Source organism: Camelus bactrianus, chromosome 29 (genome assembly GCF_048773025.1).
Source record: "Camelus bactrianus isolate YW-2024 breed Bactrian camel chromosome 29, ASM4877302v1, whole genome shotgun sequence".
NCBI classification, from domain to species: domain Eukaryota; kingdom Metazoa; phylum Chordata; class Mammalia; order Artiodactyla; family Camelidae; genus Camelus; species Camelus bactrianus.
Genome location: NC_133567.1, coordinates 6718108 through 6738808, shown reverse-complemented (window position 1 = coordinate 6738808; position 20701 = coordinate 6718108). Strand labels below are relative to the sequence as shown.

General features: G+C 43.8%; 1 protein-coding gene across 4 annotated transcripts in view; it reads left to right on the top strand.

The window, feature by feature from the left end:
• Nucleotides 1–20701, top strand: part of CA8 (carbonic anhydrase 8) — a 79538-nt gene that overhangs the window by 6364 nt on the left and 52473 nt on the right. For all 4 annotated transcript variants that reach the window (XM_074355110.1, XM_074355107.1, XM_074355109.1 and 1 more), the window contains exon 3: nt 7047–7171. In XM_074355110.1, coding sequence (XP_074211211.1) covers nt 7047–7171 — 125 coding nt within the window. The remainder of the gene's footprint in view (nt 1–7046; nt 7172–20701) is intronic.

Sequence of the window (20701 nt, the reverse complement as noted above, 5' to 3'; positions counted from 1 at the left end):
ATGAATCATTTACTACAGGAATTACAAATTCACTTGTCTCTGAGAGCCAGGTAAGGTATTATAAATGAAGGCAAGCAGGAGAGCAAAACTCGTAAATAGCTACTGACCCTCTGCTTTATCTGCAGTGTTGGAAGGCAGTAGGGACTGGTGGGGTCTGTGGGAAATCAGCAAACTGCAGAGAGCACGCCTTGTTTGCCAGATGTCGAGTCTGTCTGGAGAGGCTGGAGCCGTGGACCTGTGAACCACACACACACATTCCCTGCGCTTTTCTGGCCTGCAGGGCACAGTTGGCAATCTTCGTTTTGCTTTATGTGAAGTGTTCCATACTTGGGATCAAGTTGATATGAATCAGACCCAAAGCCAGCCATCAGGGAGGTTACAAGGATAGGTGGTGAGAGACAGGCATACAGGGAGGGATTATTTGGGACTGAAATTATTAGGGAAGGATTTGCGGAGGAAGTAGCATTTGCAGTGATTGTTGAAGGGGGACTCGCATGTGGACTGGGAAGACTGGGATGTGTGGAAAGAGAGGACAGTAGATGAAAAAGATGAGGCTGCGGGAAGGTCTGGAGAGCGGATGAGGAAATGCAAATTCTTCAGTATATCTGGAAGGAGAGATTCATTCACGTTGAATGGGGTTAATAGATAATATAGTGGAGAAGCTGTGTGAAGGCAAATTCACCAGGGATCTTAAACTAGGTCTAAAGAGTATAACCCTTTTCTTGGTTGTTCTGTAGGATAAAGTCATAATTAGCATGTTGTTTTAGGAAAATTAACCTGGCCACACTGAGTAAGACGGGATCTGGGAGGGACTGGGAGCGTCTGAAGGTTGTTGTAAGAGATTCAGTTGCCCAGAGCTGCCGCTGCTGTGTGCCGGTGGTGCTGGAAGGAAGGGGGCCCAAGAGCTTTCTGGGAAGCCGCCTGCCGACCTCAGTGATCGCTTGTGTGGAACGGGAAGCAGGGCCTCGCCGGGGTGGAGCCCCTGTGGCTGGGCCACAGTCTGGAGCCTGTCACCCTCCTTCAGCCTGTGCTGTGACAGTTCAAGGTGGCACAGTTCCCCCTCAGGTGGAGCTGAGCCCGGCATCACATTCCGGGCGTGACCCGGCCAGACTCTTGGTCCTGCCATCTCCCTGAGGAGGGACAGCCTTATTAAAGCTGCCACATGTGTCATTTAATTTCTCCCTAGGATCCACGAATCGCTGTCCCCTGGGAATATTAGCATTTTTAGCAAACACGGACAAATTAAAACCGAATATACTTAAGTGGTGTAAGAAGCAGCTTAAGTATAAAAATTTAATTGCAGATTTCTAGCCCGAGTGGTTTTATACTTAAGTTGTGAAAAAGGTGTCAGGCTGCCCAGGTTTACGCAGTAGAATGTCATTCTGTCTGAAAACAAGTGGTGCGTGACCACTTTTTTTCATGCACCATTGGTATCGGAGAAATTGCAAATTAAGGTAGGTCATTTGTGCCCTGCAGTGCAACTTCTTATAGAAACTTTAACTGGAAAGACTTACTTCTGGGTCTTTGATAATTCTCAATATTAAATTTAGAGTAGATTATTATTATTATTATTATTAATCATACTTTTTCCCCCAAATAGGACAACTTTTTAACATTTTTTATTGAGTTATAATCATTTTACAATGTTGTGCCAAATTCTAGTGAAGAGCACAATTTTTCAATTATACATGAACTGTCACACTTTTTTCTCTGTGAGCTACCATAAGATCTTGTATATATTTCCCTGTGCTATACAGTATAATCTTGTTTATCTATTCTACATTTTGAAATCCCAATCTGAAAATAGGACAGTTTTTTATGGTATATCCTAGGCAAACTTGCTGATTGAAAGATGAAGTCGTCAAAAAATATCTTAAAGTTATTTTCACTTATGAAGAGGCTCTATATTCTTTATATGAAACATCAGGGTTGAATTTCTTTATGATTACATTTATTATTAGCTAATTTTGGGGGACTAGAATTACCTGGACAGCTGCCCTCACCTGCTGACTTTGCTCGTGTAGACCCAGTTTAACTGGCCCCCTCTCCCTACCGTGGATCCCACCGTTGCACGGTATACAAGCCGATGATATTTATTCTTTAATATGAGGTAAAGCTGTGGGTTAAAAGCTCAGGACTATAAAAAATGTTGATTATTGCTTTCAAGACTTCAGATGTTAAAAAAGAACTAATACTATTTTTGCAATGTTTTATGAATAAATTTGGGATAACTTAAAAGTTAAAGTGAGATTATAAAATCTTTGAATCTTAAAAAAAAGAAAAAGATGGGGGGAAGATATAGCTCAGTGGTAGAGTGCATGCTTAGTGTACACGAGGTCCCAGATTCAATCCCCAGTGCCTCCATTTAAATAAATAAATAAATAAACCTAATTATCCCCTCCTCCAACATTAAAAATAACTAAAAAGAAAAAAAAAATGTTTGAACCTTTTGCAAATGAACCTTGGAGGCCCCTGATCCTCTGGGGACCATTGGCGTTGGTCTCCCTGCGTGCTGGGGTCGTGGCTCCAGCGGGCTGTGTCTCCCGGCCTCACCGTCTTTACCTGGCTGTCACATAACTTTTGAAATGGTTAGGCTGCCCTTTGCTGGTCCACCATCCAGGCAGGCCTGGGAGTAATATTTTAAAATGCAAAAATATTAGTTTCCTGCTTAAAAGCTATCGATGGTTCCCCCCATGATAAATTCCAGCCCCTCAGCATGGGCCATAATCCTCTTCTGACCTTCAGATCCTTTGGCCCTGGGCTGGCGGACTCCTCCAACTGTGCTCTCGTGGGACGCACTCAGGCGGGTTCACATCTCCGAGCCTTTCTCAGCCTCTTCTCTCCGCTCGGCATGCACTGTCTCCCTTCTTCCCTTAGCCTTCTCTTCAAGACTCTGCGTAGCCGTCACCTCCCCCGGAAAGTCTTCCCTGACTTTCTGATGCCCCCTTGGCTTTGGCTCAGCCCCTGCGGGGGGCCCTCGGAGTGCCTGGTGCACTTTCCCTCACCGGCTCTGATGCAGTCAGTCCCTGCTGTTACATCTAGTTCCTTAAGCACTGAGATCCCCCCGCCAGCCCGGAGATTATGTCCTGCTCTTTATGCACTCAGTGGTCCACCCGGGCTGGGCGTGGAGCCCATCTCAACACGTATGTGTTGAACACCAATGGAACGAGGAGGAATAAGCTTTTGAACTATCTGGCAAATCTGTTTTCAGCAAAAGATGATAGAAGCTTGGATAGATCTAGATAAATGTATATACATCACGTCTTTAAGGGATTCTCAAATTTTGCAGTAGCTTCTGAAAGGGGCTCTTTTATGTCTATAAACAGTGGCCAGGCCTGTCAAAGGCAAGGCGTGAAGGAAAACGGAGGTGGGAGTAATGACACCGGTTCAAACTGTATTCTTTTCACGAGTTCGTCCTTCTGAGGAAATGCAGCCTGTCATCAGTGTGAGTTTCGTGTTGTCTCATTGTAATTTTATTGGACATAATGACATCACAACCAATAAACCTGCCACATAGTGATAAGAGATCACTCAGAAAAATTTGAGTGATATTCGTAAGTGCAGGAAAAGTGTTCCTCTTTTGGTGTGACTAGTTTTCCTATGGAAAAAGTAAGTGGTGAAAAGGGAGGAAAATGCCTTAAGAGGATGTTGCCAAATGGGTAAAACAGAGCTGCTCTTTATTTGTGGTCTGTAAACACGGTCATTCCTGGGGGATGAGCAGGAAATGCTTTTACCTGGCACCTCATAAAATTCTGCATTCAGGCTTTTGTCGTTCTTGACGGCTTTGCACAGCCGTGCGATCTTAGGGGGCTTATCTTTGGGTTGTTCATCTGCAGCAAAAGTGAGGAGCCCCAGAGCCGATTCCTGGCTGGAAGCTGCCCCTTTGTCACCTCCCTGGGGACGGGACCTGGGCAAAATGCTCCCCTCCTTTGCATTCACGTTCAACCCAACAGAACGTTAAGACCCTGAGATTATGGTTTCATGATAATTTCATTGAACGCAATGACGTCACAGCCATCAAAACTGCCATGTAGTGACCAAATATCACAGCAAAAATGTGATCTTCATAAATGTATAAATTGACATTTCATCCCAACAGAATGTAAGTTCCAGGGGCCTGTGAATTCTGTCTGCTTTGTCAAAATCAGTGTTATCTTAAGCACTGAAGATGGTGCTGGGTATAATGTAGGTGATCACAAAATATTTGTTGAAATATTTTTTGAGGGAACCCCTGCGGGGCTAGAATTTCTCCCTAACAAGACATAGATCTGCGCAGCTTGAATTTCCAGGGCATTTAAAATGTCAGCTGTGTTCCCAAGTTTTAAGCTAAAGGAATATTGGGCATTGGTCAGGCGGGGGGTGAGTTTGAAGCATGGGTCTCTTTTTGGTCCCTGAAATCACTGCCAGGATCCTCTTCATCTCTTTCTGTAAGAAAATACTGGTGGATGCTCTGTTTCAGTTTCAGAAATTATGTGTGTGTACCTGATGAAAATGTTTTGGGGAAATACTTCTTTTTTTTAATACTCTTTCCCATCTCACGTGGGCTTCAGTCCACAATACACCCCTTTCTTTTTCCTTAGCCGAGTGTAGCTATGCCTCCTCCAAGACGATTTTCTGCTTTCTCTTAAAAGTGGAGTGTGACTGACCCCCCCCCCCCGCCTCCCGCTCCCCGCCGGGCCTCAGGCCAGGTTGTAGCTGCACAGGTGAGGGTGTGTTCCCCCTTCTGATGCTGCAGGCTGGGGAGCAGCAGGTCCGAGACTTCTAAGAAGCCTTTCCCATTTGTTCTTTTTGGTTGAGAGGTGGAGTTCACAGCGGGGAGGCTCTAGGCCTCCTTCCCAGTTTTTCTTAAGACCAAGTTTGGACCCAGCCAAGGGCAAGGAAGCAGTGTTGGGGTTCTTTGGAAGCTGTGGCACCCTGGTTGAGATAAAAACACCCTACTCCTTCGTTAATCCACGGCAGGGTGCTCACTGAAGAAGGTGCAGTGAGCCTGCATCGCGGTTCTGGATATCAGTAATCCCTTTTAATCCACGTATTGAAATCTTATTTTTGGATTGTTCTAGGAAATAGGATGAGAGGTAATACTCAAGGAGGGGACTGCAGTTTAGAAATCTAGGCTTAAAGAACTCACCATTTTCTGGTTTGTGCTCGCAGGTTCTGAAAGCTGGGGTTCCCTGGCCCTGTCTCACTGTGGGATGTGGGTCACAAGACTCGAGTTCCAGACTCCTGGACAGGCTAGCTGGGGGACCGGGGCGAGTCACACCCCGCCGCTCTCGGCCGTGTTTTCTCCCCTGTCTATGGGGATGATGACACTGACCCCTCCGAGTCATGGCGAAACGTAAAATAAGACCAAGGACGAGGAAGACATTAAAAGTGTGCGTGCCACCGTGGCATCTTAAAGGCCAGGCACCTCGCTTCTCTTCCCCCCGCATGTGAGGTCTGAGCCCTTGAAAAATTAAAATAGCTTTTGCCACTGATGCTGTTTTTCTTCATCAGTTGAACTGGAGGAAGGCTTGGCACTGAATCTGGGGGGACCTTTTAGCAAGGACTCGATGCTGTTCATGTGGGCGAGGACCTCACTGTTCCGTCTCTTTCTGTCTTTGTTTCCCTTTGCTCTTCTTCCTAATCGGTGCCGTCCAGCTGCGGGATAGGAACCTTGCTGTAAACAGCCTTGAATTCTTTGGGGGACGAGTTATCAGATGAAGAACCAACCAAATAAGTAAATATGGCTGCGCCAGCCCTGTTTCTTCTCCTCTGAGTTTAGAGTAAGGATGGCCCACAAGGCTGCTCCTCCAGGCGGCACTCACCTTGGCCTCCGTTGCTGCCTTCACGACTACAGCCTGAGTGTGAACACCCGCCTCTTTCAAAGGGATCCCTTCAACGGGGTGTGAACTTGGTCAGCTCCTTGACTGACAAGAACCAATAATCCTTAGTTGATACCATTTAGAATGAACAGTTTTTATAAGAAAAATGCAAATAACCTTTGTGTTGAAATTGGCCACATGTAATAAACTTTATTTCACATTTCTCTGTACGACATCAGGGTGTGTTTAACTAATGAAAGTGTTCTGTTGCTTCAAGACAGGTTCTTTTTCTAAATTCTTTTTTTTGAGGGGGAGGAGGTAATTAGGTTCATTTGTTTATTTATTATTGCTAGTTATTATAATTAATTATACTATTTATTTAATAATTATTAATATATTTAAAAATTAAGTATTATAACTAATAAGCTTTATTTATTTATTTATTATTGCTATTTTTTTTTAATGGAGGTACTGGGGACCTTGTGCACACTAAGCGTGCACTCTACCACTGAGCTATACACCCTCTCTCTGACAGGTTCTTAAACAGATGCATTTTTCACCATCCTTCAGCGTGCCCTTGTTTGGGACACAGGTTACATCCAGAAACGAGACTTAGAGACAAGGCCGCATGGAACTAAATTTAATATTTTAGGTATTGTGAATATTTTATGACAATTTTGTGTAGTCAATATTTGTGATACGGGATGATGGATTGCTTTTTTAAAAATGTGTTTTCATTGTTGAAAAATCAAGGTGGCTTCATAATAATTCTCTTCATGGACAGTTTTGTCAGTGGATACCTGCTCTCTAGATTGAAAGCCTGCTCGTATAAATGGATTATCTGTAAGCAAGGTTTAACTTGCTGACAGGCCTCGAGCACATTAGTGGTCAGTCTGAGACCCAGAGCGCCGTCTTGTCCCCCGATCAGTGCTGAGTGTAACTCTCAGGGCGTGTGGCTACTGCCCTGACCTGTTGACTTTCTCTGCACCTGTGCCTAAAATGCTCACGAGGTTAACGTCTATGTTTCATCGCCAAGTGTTGCAGAGTCCCGGAACTTCTGCTGTATCCAGGTGACAGGACAGATTCGCTGCCCAGTTGTAACACCCTTCTCATTTTGGCTTATGGATTTAATCTGTAGAGCACGTGAGACCTTGTGGCTGAAAAAAAAAGTTCTCAATGTTTATAACGCTGTGCTGGTGAATGTGTTTGAGATGTGATTAAACGGACTTTGTTTTCTTTTTCCAGTTCTGTCAGGAGGCCCATTACCTCAAGGGCATGAGTTCGAGCTGTATGAGGTTAGATTTCACTGGGGAAGAGAAAACCAGCGTGGCTCGGAGCACACAGTTAACTTCAAAGCTTTCCCCATGGAGGTAAGAGGAGCAAATCAGTTTGCAAAACGCTTGTTGTTCATGCAGAGTATTCAGTGATTTCCAGAAAACGATTTACTTTGGAAGTAGATGTATGGCTCTTGAATTTCATCGACTTATAGTAAAATTAAAAAGTGCTCAATGACCTGTAAGCTTGGGGCAGCAACTGAAGCTTCCCATCAGCCTTAGTGGGGCTGGAGAACGCACATGGGCTGTTGGCCACAAAGGTACTTTACGTTTAATATTAAATTTCATTCTGTTATTATTACTGTTAAAATTCTGCAGTCTGCAAATTCAGGAGGTCACTTTTGTAGATGCTATGAACAGAGGATAAGCTGAAAACAAATAACTTTTGGAGAAACTTCATGAGTAACTAAAAGAACTAGTTTAGCTCTGATTAAAACTGGTAAGTTGGTTTTATTCATACTAAGCAATGAGAGAGAGAGAGATGGAGACAGAGAGATTTTTAGAGTCATTCTTTCGTCTGAAGAATCCCCTCCCCCACTCGTCTTCTTAGTCAACTCCTGCTCTTTCTTCAGTATCTGGTTGAGGTATCATTTCTCCCACAGGACTTACTTCTGAGTTCCTTCCATAAGCAGAACTAATTTCCCCTCTTCTGTGCTCCGAGCACACTTGATAGATTGCTGCAGTGAAATTGACTGTGTAGATTGTAACCTTTAGTGTTTAAAGAGTCCTTCTCTCTGATTGTGGGCTCCTGGTATGGATGGAAGTGTTGGTGACCACTCCCCTTCCCCTGAATTCATATGTTGAAACTCCCCCATGTGAGGGTACTAGGAGGCGGAGCTTTTGGGAGGTGAAGGGGATTCGATGAGCTCATGAGGGTGGGGCCCTCACGGATGGAATTAGCGCCCTCGAGAGGCTCCAGAGAGGGCTCACGTCTCCCTGCTCTCTGCTGTGAGGACACAAGAAGACCGCTGCCTGTAAGCCAGGAGTGGGTGCCCTCACCAGACACCAGAGCTGCCAGCACCTCGATCTTGGACTTCCCAGCCTCCAGAACTGGGAGAGATAAACTCTGTTGTTTAAGCCACACAGTCTGGTAATTTGTTCTGGCAGCCTGAGCTGATGGGACAGCACCTGGAGCAAACGTCTCCCTCTCCTCATGACACCCAGTGTTTAGTCTGGTGCTGGGTGCATCAGAGACAACCTGTGTTGGTGAAATTGAGAGGATGTCTCTGTTGGTCCAGGCCTTGTTCATATTTCTTTCTATGAGGACCTGCATTTCTCTCCAGGAAACAGTCCGTCAGAGGCAGGTAACAGTATATTTTCGGGGCTGCCGAAATGCCAGTCTTCCTTCTCTGTCGTTTCCAACTGCACAGACTTGAGTACAGAATTGCTTAGGGCCAGATACCACATCCAGAGCTGCGTCATTGCCTGGAACTCACGACTCTATAATTTTTATAAATGATGCACGTACTCGACAGGATGACATTGGAGAAAGTATGTCTCAATGTTACTTTAAAACTAATTAACAAATTTCTTTTGAAAGCTCAAAATATCCCTGCACGAAAAAAAAAAAAAAACTCAAGTCTTAAAAGTGAAGTATGGATTGTTTTAAGGATGGAGGGGAATAAAAACACAATTGCAGTTCGTGAAAGAGTATATGAGGTCTGTGATGGTGAGAGAGGCAGAGAAGGCAGCTTCTTTAAGGTCTTGATGGGCAAGGCTGGGCCTTCAGATGTTACCTTCCAGGGGCTCTTTTCTCAGTCCTGCTGACATCCACTCATCGCTGTGCCTGCAAACAGTTCTGCCCTGTCTCTGTGTCAGCTCCGGCTGCTGCCCTGTCCCCACCCAACGTGAGAAGGAAGAGTTCACAGCAGAACATATCGAAGAGGAGAGAGGACACGAAACAATCCAAAATGACGGAACTGCTGGAGGGCTGGAGGGCGGAGGAGGGGCAGGAGGGCCCCTAACTGTCAGAGCCTCAGCCCCGCCCTCTTCTTGAGTTTGAGAAGCTGCTTGCTCTCAACCGATCCTCAGAGACATGCTCTGGTCATCAGACATTTAAGGAGGCGTGGGAATAGTTGGACAGACAGCAGCTTCTGCATGGGGACTCCGTGGACTTGCTTGTGACATGGAACTTACAGCCTCAGGAAGTTTCATCAGATGAGGTGCGTCGGTGATGTGTGCTCGTTGCTCTGAACCTGCATAGAGCTTCTGGACCGCATGTTCAGACTGGTCCTGCTACTTGGTGAAGTTTTAACTGCCCCGGTCCGTGAAGCACAGGTAATGGTTTGTGCTGAGTGGAGATTAAATTCTAGTAGTGAGGCTTTATTTCTGCAGAAATAGTTATATTTCGGATAATGAAATTACAGCCTCAATTTTTCCAAAATAGGCGATGAATGGTATTTAAATTCTTTGTTATCCCAGGTCATCTCTGATCCAGTCCTAGAGAAAATCCTCCTTTCAGTTGAGTCGTCTGACGTTTGTTTAGCGCTGTATCCTGTAGAGTGCGTTAAGTGCTGTGGGTGTGCGGAGTTAGAGGGAGATACCTGTGGGCCAGGTGCTTTTGGTTTGTTTGTGTGTTTTGTTTTGTTTCAGTGGAGGCTGTGAACACTGAGCTGGGTTTGAAGGAGGAGAGGGCTGACCCGGTGCTGAGGGGAGAGGGGGACTCCACGTGGAATAGCCCAGGAGGCAATGAGATGGCTAACGCGGAGACAGGTGGATAGCTTGCCACCATCCCCCGTCCTGAGCTGCCGTCAAGGACCACCTGGGACACAAGACCGGGGGTGGATTGAATGGACCGTGTGGTCCCACCCACGCTGCCGAGTGCTCACCAGGGTCTGGAGAGGAAGCAGTGAGTTCAGGGTCCCCCCTTAGGACGTGGCAGAGGGCACGCGAGACCTGTCAGCTGACTTCTGCTCTGTGGAGTGCTGCTTTTTCACCTTCTAAAGCCAGTTCTTACTAGGAAAGTCAGCTCCAGTTTGAGATTTTTATTTGCAGCAGTAGGTAATACTTTGGATTGGGGTTGCCTCGTGGGAAAAAAAAGGGACTCTCACCATGAAAAGGAGCTAAGACTGACGCTAAAAGAAAGAACCTCAAATCTGAGTGTTCACTTTTCGGGGAAGCTTTATCATTTTGACCAGAAAAAGGAATCTAAATATAAGGATTCTTATCATTTGGTATCCTGGAGTCTTCTACAGGACTAGCAGATTATGCCTTGTGGGTAAGCACCTGGAGGCATTAGAACCTTGGGCTGTGGCCCCTTCAGTGGTCATAATTGCGGGAACTCTCTTTCACATCTGGGTAAAGAAAAATAAGAATGACTTTCCCGTTCCCTGGATTCTCACGAACGCTTGCATTTTTATTCCATGAAAATCACAGCTCCTGCTTTGATTCGGTATATTTATTTATTTTTTCACTTCTTAAAATGTATTTAGTGCAGAAACCTCACAGCTTACTAAACAGAAAATAAATTACAGTGTTGAACAAACAGAAATGTTCTTTGAGCTGTACCACACGATGTGGCAATCTGCGGTTTCCACTTAGAAGTAGAATTGTATGAAGCCAACTTGACCTTTGAGTAGTCACTTTGAACCTACCTTCAATTTTATGTTTGTATTTCTTATAGTACATTATTCATTGTCGTTGTCTAAAGGTGTATGAGAGGTTTCTTGGCAAAATAGCTGATTTTACTGTGTAAGGCAAACTTGTGCAAAATGAAAAATTAGTCCCTATCAGTGAATCTGATGTATAATTAATTTATAGGTGGTTATAGATTTGCTGCATTTGGAAAATATTTTACATTGGGTTCTAACAGGTTTGAATTCTACAGTAAAATACATCTCCTTTTCCAATAAAAAAATAGACTGATTTAAATAGGTAGTTTGTAACCAAACTGTCATCTTTCACTGTTTTCCATCCATCCTTCCCTTTGTGAAAATACCCTGAAGGGAAACCAGAAGTTTTCGTTTGTTTGTTTCTGCAAATAGGCAATGTAGAGAATATAAATAGAGGAAAAAGTTTGAAGCCTTTTTTTTTTTTTTTTTTTCTTTATAACCTCTTCTCCCTTCCTTTAATTGTGGTCTTTTCTGTGTAGAGAAATTCCTTTAGCATTTGTTGTAAAGCTGGTTTGGTAGGACTGAATTCTTTTAGCTTTGGCCTGTCTGCAAAGCTTTTGATTTCTACATCAAATTTGATCGAGAGCCTTGCTGGGTAGAGTGTTCTGGGTTGTAGGTTTTTCCTTTTCGTCACTTTAAAGGTATGCCCCTCCCTTCTGGTCTGCAGAGCTTCTGCTGAAGAATCAGTGGATGGTCTTATGGGAGTTCCCTTGTGTGTTATTTGTCACTGTCCTCTTGTTGCTTTTGATAGTCTCTCTTTATCTTTAATTCTTGTCATTTTAATGATAATATGTTTAGGTGTGTTTGTCTTAGGGTTAATCTTGTAAGGGACTTTCTGCTTCCTGGACTTAGGTGACTGCTTCCTTTCCCAAGTTAGGGAAGTTTTCAGCTATTACCTCTTCAAGTATTTCCTCAGGCCCTTTCTCTCTCTCTTCTCCTTCTGGGACCCCTCCTTTAGGTAAGCACATTGTCTTCTACAAGTCTAGTCCATGTGACATTTCCTGGTCATTTTTCCTGACACATCTCTTTATAATTGCTCTGTATGCGGTTGTAGTAGAATTTAGATCATCAGCTTATTCTGTAGTGAAGATCCAGTAAATATTTCCTGTGTGAGATAACTGACTAACAGTGTGATAAAACTTCTAACTGAATAGAAGGATGTTAAGAGATTTTTAACTTCATAAGATACTCGCCAGTATAAAAATGATATACATCTTTCTGGTTCTTTTTGTTTTTTTGTTTTTTTTTATATTTTCGGATTTAAGAGTGATGGGTTAAAGTGGCAGAGTGACATTAGTGAGATAATTTTGCCCTGGCCACTGCTTTGCTGTGCTTGAACACATTTTTTTCGTTTAGCTTCTTAGGGCTACACACAACCGAAACTCACCGTGGAATCCTAGAACAATGTGCCATGAATCCTGTGGGAAACCTGACTTTTTGGTGCTGTGGTTCCCCGGGTGGCAGCCGGCCCTGGTGATGTAGGTTATCAGTCAGGCAGGGCTACATTCTGGTCCCTGTTTCCCGTGGTGTCTCCTGTCCGATTTCTGTGTGGTTGTTTAACCTCAATTCCTTCATTAGGACGTAAGGATAATACAGTTGTACCTGCCCTTATGAAACATAGAGAGAGGCTGTAAAAATTAACGGCATAATATTAGCAGCACCATTCACTAAGTACAGTGGTAGAAAATATTGTTATTATTTACAAAATCTGGTATTCACTTAAAGTGTTTTCATGAAGCATTTTAAGGGCCATCGTTAGCTGTATTGAAGGCAAAGGTTGTAACTTGGGACAATACAGTTGTTTTGTATTTTTTTAGAAGCCTTGAATTTAGTAGAAAAAAGAAATTCAAATTTTAAACTGTTGGATATAAACATTAAGTATAGAAGGAAGACATCTGTAGTTGTGAGATCTGACAAATGAAAGATGGACTTTTTTTTTGTTTAATCAATTAATGTTTTTACTTGGAAACCCTAAGACAAGTACATTCTCTAAGCCCAGCTTCATGAATCACTTAGAGCTCTGGATGAGAGAGTTTATTCCGCGGAACCAATTTATTTGGCTTCAGAGTTAGTGTAGTTCCCATGAATATTCCTTGGTGGGTGTGCAAATCAAGTTCTCTGAGGAGAGCCCATGAAGAGATCGCTTCTCTGCAGCCTGAGCTCTGAACAAATAGGAAATTGGCATCATTTGAGTTACCAGATAAAGGAGAACATTGTGGAGAAAGGACACTGGAGACAGAGCTTAGTGTGAGAGGAGAAAGGGTCGGCCCGCTCGGTTATAGGCAGGGGGTGGGGGGAGGGGGTGCCGAGGTGGGGGGAGGGGGAGGGTTGGTGGAGAGGAGACTCGTTCCCCGGTTGGGTGCATTAGCCTGCTCTCTGGGGGTAGCTTAAATTTCAAAAGAGGAATAAAAAGGAGAGAGGAGTTAGCTGAAGGAGTGGAGAGGAAGGCCAGCTTGTTTAGGGAAAATCCCTTTTTATGGGAACAAGGAACAGGGAAGAGGCATTTCCTGTTAATAAGACTAACTCTTCCAAGGTCTCCCACGGAGCCTTTAAAATCATGCAGCACGTGACACAGGAGCCCAGCCACGCAGGATCAGTGAGGGAAGTCCTGCTTCCTTTCACTGCAGGTTTGTTCATTCATCTGTCTGGGACCACGTCCCCTTTGCAGCTTGCAGCTCCGTTTCACCTAAGATAGTCACACACTGTTCCGTTTTTTGGAAGGGTCTGGGGCTCGGAGTGAGCGAGCATTTTGAAACATGCGGAGGATTTTTTTCTTTCTAATTTACTTGGGTGTTTTTTTTGCCCATTTCACCATCTCAGCTTGGACCAGTTCTTTAATCCAAAGACACAACTAAGGGCAGTTTATGAATGTTTCACTTTTCAAAACTTGTGACCTGGGATCAGGGCTTAAATCATGAATCCTATTCCGCATTCAGGTTGTACGACATTGGAAATATTTTGCCATAATTTTTAAACACAAATATCACTTACTCACCTTGTTACGGAGAACAAATGTTACAGATTTTTATCAGTGGGCATTGTTCCTAATTAACTTACCAGCCCTGACATGCTCTGTGTTTCCAGTCTTGCTGCTGTCGACTAAAAAAATGCACAACTTAAAAGCTGAGAATTTTGCAGTGGTCTTTCTGAGGACGTCAAGGCTGGGAAGCAGCTTCTCAGAGCGTTTTGAGGGACTGACTGCTCCAAAGAGGTGAGAGGGGAACCAGGATGTATAGGAGTTCTTGCCGCAAAGACCAGGTAGTTGGAACATCAAAAGATTTCTGTGAATTAAAGAAAACCAGATATCTCAAGTTAAGAAATTCAGCGCTTTTCTGTGGATGGGAAGGTGCAAGGGTCTGGGCTCATTGCAGTCCTTCCTTTGATCTGCACCTGAGCTCTCTAGGGCTTGTCCTGTTCTTTCCCATCCTGAGTCCCCTCAGGGGGCACCGTTGGGGGCGGCTGCAGTGGCTTGATGGCTGCAGCGTCCTTTGCTTATTGATACGGCAGACAACATTTTTCATTCACACTATGTTCTAATCTAGAGCTTGACTGTATTAGAGAGCTTGACTATGCTGGCTCAGTGGCTTGGGTCACGGTGCGATAAAGGCGATAGTAATGTGTGCCACCTTTTCCTCAGCTGAGCTCAGTGGGCTGTTTTATAGCTCTTTCTTCTCCAGAGTCCGTTTTTCCCCATGAGCAAGTGAAAAGAAAGATATTGCTAAATTTTGAGGCTGTTAGGAAGGCAAGATGGTGGAGGCGTATAAACCATTCAGTTAGCCAACGTTTGTTAAGTGCCTGCATTTAAGGCCAAGCTCTGTGGGAAATACGAAAGGTAAGAAGACGCCCTTTGTTTTAATGATTCTATCGTCTGGTTGGAAGAGGGAGAATTAAGATAGAAACCTGTGAAAAGATACCAGTTGAGGGGTTACATAACAGTGGTAAAACAGTTCACAAAGCCCGGAGGAAGCAGCCCCTGTGTGTTTGCCGCTGTGGTTGGTGCTGACGTAGGACCATAAATGAGAAGTAATCCAGGTCTGGAAGACGTTCACGTTCTTCAGCAGGGTGTGGCCTTTTACAAATGGCTGTTATATGTGAAAATACCCGTAAGGGATGAAATATGAAGGGGGACACATATCATGGGATAGTGGATTTCTGCTGGGCTCAGAGAAAACTGGCGAGAGGTGGATTTTGGGGCCGGACTTTAATGACTGGGTAGGAGTTTGCTGGATAAAAATGTTATGGGTGGGAAAAGAAGAGGTGGCTGTGAAAGATTTAGCACAGGACCTGGAGATTGGGCTTGGTGAGTGGTTAAAAATGGCCAGTATGATGCTGAGAAATGGAACTTGAGTAATTGAAATAGTGGTGGGACAATTAATAGGAAGATAAAAAAGGGAGTCAGAAAGTGAGGGACCATGGTGGGGAGAAGCTAATTAACCGGGAGTAAGAAATGATACTATTTTGTGTCACTTTACCCTGCTGGTACCCATGATGCTTTCCATTCCAGCACACTTTCAAATTAGGGAAAGAACAATAGGAGTTGGGGGTCGTGGTCCTTTGAAAAGTTGTGAAGGTGCCCTTTGCTGCGGGTAGCGGGGAGAGAAAACTGGTGCTTTTTTAAACCTTATGTGATTGAGTCTTCATTAGAGCTCATCTTTCTCTACATGACACAAGAGTGAATTAAACTAAAGATGACTAGATTTTAGTGCTTATTTATCGTTAGCTGGAGTTGCTTTGTGTTCTCAAGGGAGAATAATTTTTTGGCTTTGTGATTTTCATTCCATCTCTTTAGTCTAAAAGAATCTGAATTTATTGACCGTCACAGGGTAATGTGTGCTTTGCCTGGGTTTTCTAGGCAGAACTCAGAAGAAGCTCTCCACTTTTGTGTTGATCTTCTTTACTGATGTATCCATTTCAACCTGGCTCTGGGTGAATGGGTCAATATCAGGACTCACGGTGTCTTTTCTTCATCTAATGTCATGGGATACCAGTGGCAACTTTCATTTGGTCTCCTGTTACCGCCGCTTATGGGTGTCACAGGAGTGTGTAATGCTCCTGAGTAAGCCTAGTCATGCAGTGCTTCACCAGGGGACGTTATATTCCTGACCCTAGGGAGTGGTTATTTTACCCCCTTAGTTTAATTTATTCCGATTGTAGCTATAATAATAGCATCTGTGGTCTTTATCCACATCAATAATTAATCCATTCTTGAAACTTAACTATACTGTTGCCCTTAATAAGAGAGACTCTGGGAACAGCAACTGACAACAGCACCACGTAGCAACTCCCGGAGCACAGACATCAAGAAAAAGCCCCTCCAGGAGGGGTAAATTAGGGGCTGGGGGTTAACAGACACAGTGCTGTACATAAAATAGATAAACAACAAGGACCTGCTGTAGAGCACGGGGAACTATATTCAATTTGTTATAATAACATAAAATGGAAAAGAACCTGAAGAGAAAATACAGATTTGTAGTCATATGTCTAACTGAACTGCTTTGCTGTACACCTGAAACTAACATTGTAGATCAACTCCACTTCAATGAAAAAATTTTTTTTAATAAGGGGAAGGTTTGCAAAAATGGGCCGAAGACGTAGACACAGGAAAGCCTGTGCGGGTCCTTAATAATAAACTAATGAAATCTACTGCTTATCGTTCAGAAATATTAACGGGAGTAGAAGAGATTTAGAATTTGATTTATACTTCTAAAATCCCCTTAGCTGGTACGTTTTATGCTCATTGATGATTGGTTTACATTCTTCACATCTTTACTTTTCAGGGTCTTATAAAATGATGAAAACGCCTCTTAGAATATTTCTGGGCAAAGCTCTCCATCAGAGCAAAAAACTCAATCCACTTTTGTCTGTTCTTCGGTATAACTTTATTTTTAAGAACTATGACATTTTTGTCTATCAGAAGCCCAGATTTGGGTTGTAGTGACAATTTTGTTTATTAAGTTATTTAGGCTATGCATAATCTGAAAAATTTGATGTAAGTGACCAACGGAGTGCTTTTGCTCAGCGTCCTGCAGTTCTTTTAAGGGTGTGCCTTGGTTTCAGGGAAGACATGGGAGACATGGCTGAGAAATAAAGAAGTTTACCTCTCCAATCACGAGAAGTCCCGAAGAGCAGGTCCAGGGTTCCAGAGTTGTTCCAGCTGCTCAGCCATGTTTCCAAAGGCCAGGTTTTTTCTGTTTTTCTGCCATTTCAGCATTTTGGCTCTTTCTCTTTTGATTTTTTTCTCTCATGGTTGCAAAATGGCTGTATCACCTGTAAGCATCAAATCCTCACAAATTAATGGTTAAAGGTCGTAAGAGGAGGAACTTTATCCTCTTGCAGGTAGTGAGATATAATTTACAAAATTCACCCATTTAAAGTGTACAGGCCAATGGCTTGTACGGCATTTTGCAAGTCACCATGTTCTAATTTTAGGCCATTATCATCACCCCAAAAAGAAAGTCACTCCCTGTCCCCTCTCGCCTAGGCAACCACTGATCTGCTTTCTGTGTGTAGATTTTCCTATTTTGGACATTTCATATAAATGGAATCATGCAATATGCAGTCTGTTCTGACTGCCTTCTTTCACTGAGCATACTTCCATCCAAGGTTTATTCATCCATGTCGTAACCTGTGTCCATACTTCATTACTTCTGATTACTGGAGAGTATTCCATTGCACGGATATACCACATTTTGTTTATCCATTCACCAATTGATGGACACTTGGTTTGTCGCCATTTTTTGGCTATTAATGAATAACGTGGTCATGAACATTTGCATACAAGTTTTTGTGTGGATGTATGTTTTCATTTCTCTTGGGTATATACCTTGGTGTGGAATTGCGGGGTCATATGGTAAACCTTTGTTTGACATTTTGGAAATTGCTAATTTGTTTTCCAAACTGCCTACACCATTTAATGACCCCACCGGCAGTGTATTATGAGGGTTCCAGGTTTTCCGTATCCTGCCCAACACTTGTTACTGCTTGCGTTTTTGATTTTGATTGAAGGTTAATCCTGATCTTGCCTTTTGAGGCCATAGGTAGGTTTTGCCTGTTTGGGGCTTTTACGTACATGGAGGCACGCTGCTGCGTGCTACTGCGTTCTTTTGTGTCCAGCTCTTTTTTTGTTCCAGCATTACATTTAGAGATGCATCCACACTGTGGTGTGTACTTTTGGTTTGCTTGCTTTCATGCATGGCATTTCATTGTGTGAATTTTCTGTGGTAGTTTTTCTAACGTTGATCGAAGCTTGGGCTGTGTTCAGATCTGATCTGTTAGAAGAGAGCTTCTGTGACTCTTCTAGCCTTTTGGTGCACGTGCACGTCGACTTGCAGCCTGAGTTACAGGATGGGCGTAGTTCAGTTCCAGTGGGTACTGCTGGGCAGCTAACCAAAGTGGCTGCAGTAACCTACATGCTCACCAGGGTTTGAATCTCTTTTTCGGAACCAGCAAACGTTTCCCTAGAAGTCTCCTCCCACCCCCTGCCCTCCAGCAGAATTCCCTCGTGTAGCATTGGCTAGAATTTGTGCATGCAAGTTCCTGAAATAGTCATCTCAAGGGAAGAGAAAAGGGTGTAATTGTTTTAGCTTAATCAAGATTCACTTCCTGGAGCTGAGGAGGGATCTGGCCTTCCCCAGATCACTTGGCCTCTTGCTGTGTAAATGCAGGTGGGTTTCTGTTTGCCTGGGGGAAGGGGGTAGGGAATGGATGGTGAGTGTTAAGTCAGCTGTGTCTCCAGAGAGAAGGAACAGCCAGTTAAACCAATTAGATGCTTATCTGAAAAAGTGACTTTCTGCTCCACAAGATACTTCTTCTGGAATTATTGTGAAAATTTTCCAGGTCTTTTAGTTTCAGCTAAATATAGTAAGTGCTCAGTAAATATTTTTTGCAGTGATTATGTTTTTTTCATTTTTATTTATAGTTTTATAACATTGTATTTTCATAAGGCCTGCCATTATACACTGAATGTCCACCTTGGTACAGTATGTCCAGTCCTTACATCCTCACGCGGCTCTCCGTCACGGTGCCTTACTGAAAACGTGCTCTGAGGTCCTCGCTTCCAACTATCAAGTTTTCCCATTTTCCCAGAGAAACATGTTTTTATTAAACTCTTTATCCTGTTAAAGGCTTAACAGCAAATTAATTGAAAATACCTGGTACCATGTTATATAAAAGCAAAGGTAATAAAACAACTGTGTACCTCTATAATAATTTTATTCATTTTTTTTTTAACAGAGGTACTGTGGATTGAACCCAGGACATCGTGTGTGCTAGGCATGCACTCTACCACTGAGCTACACCCTCCCCACTTATAATAGTTTCAGATAGCAACATTATCTTCTGAGCTGTGTTACTTTAGAGCAAGGCAGGCTTCTGCTTTTCTAAGGGGCCTGTCTCAGTGAGTACATCCACACACGAAGGTAGGGTTTAGTTCATTAATGTATTTCATCTCTTTAAAGCACGTGTGCCATCTGTAATAAAAACTTTTAGAAAACAGTCATTTTGTTCCTATCATTTGAATTTACGTAGGTTTTTGGCGAATGGTTTGGATGGCCAGGATGATAAAGGCTTTGAGTAGTGGGGCAGACGTCCTAGTTAGACGACCACGACTGCACAAACCGGAGAGTCGGAGGGGTGAGGGGTGTCGTAAAGGGGAGGCTCCAGCCACTTCTGGAGAGGTGGGCCGGGATCCGGCACAAGCAGAGTCCTCATTCCCTGATATCTGCCCTCTGGATGCTTAAAGCACGTCATTTTTTTTTTTTTTTCCCATATTCTTCTTTTTTTTTGAAGGCCCAGCATTTTATCGTTTTTTGGGGGGGGTAGTGATTATGCTTTTATTTATTTATTATTACTTTTTAATGGAGGCCCTGGGGCTGGAGCCCAGGACTGTGTGCATGCTGCGCACACGCTCCACCACTGAGCTCTGCCCGCCCCCCGGGCGCTGCGTCCTTGATGATGAGACGTTTCGGGTTATGTGCAGCGTGAGACCGCCTGGTTTTGGAAATGCTCTCCCCCTCTGTCAGCGCGAGCTGGACAGCGTTGCCGTGCACGGCTCTGTAAATGTAGGTGAAGTTTCCTGTCTGAATTGTGCTCTTTCTGGCTCACACCCATTGATATCTTTCCTGTTCCTAGCTGGCCTTTTTTTCACCCGGGCTGTTTGGGGACAAGCGCAATCAAGGAAATTGATTCTTTACCTTATCACAGCACTGAAAAGAAACTTGGACTCGCGTCAGGAGTAAGTCAAAATCCAGTTTTCTACAATGTCCTTGAAAATAAGTTGACTGGTATTTGGTTCCCGATAGCCCTGCTCCTGTGCTGGCAGCGAAGTCTCAGGAGAATCTCTAGGAAGCCTGGTCGCCCTCAGCACTGAGGAGTGATGCGGGTGGTGGTGGGTTTGCTGAAGGATGGTTCTCTGTGCAGCTGTCTTGAGCAACAAGTGAGTTGGATTAATTTGTTACGATTTTAAAGTTAAGAACAAAACTTACATAAATAAGGAAGTACTTTGTGAGCAAGGGCTGAGCTGTAGCTCTGCAGGGCTTCTTGTCTGTAAGGTCAGGGCAGCCTTCCTCTGTTCTTACCCAGCTGTGGGTGACGGAGGGGGGGGGTCCTCCCACCCACAGGGAATGCTTTTGGTAAAATTCTGTTACATGTGTCTCCGTGTATACATTTGTTTGTTTAACCTGCCAGAGCTCACTCTTCCCTAATAATTCAAAGATACAAGATATTTCTCTTGTTGGAAGATCTCTTGGATTATCTCATGGCCACGGAGTTCATGAAGGATTCATCTCACTGCAATTCTCAGGGAATTGTGGGGACAGTGTGAATGCATATGAAGGCAATCCACGTGCCAGGAACAGGCCACATCTTATTTAATCATTAAAGTATCCCTTAGAGGTAGATGTTCTATCTGTTTTCAGCCAAATAATCAGGTCAAGAGGTGTTCAACAGTTTGCGCAAG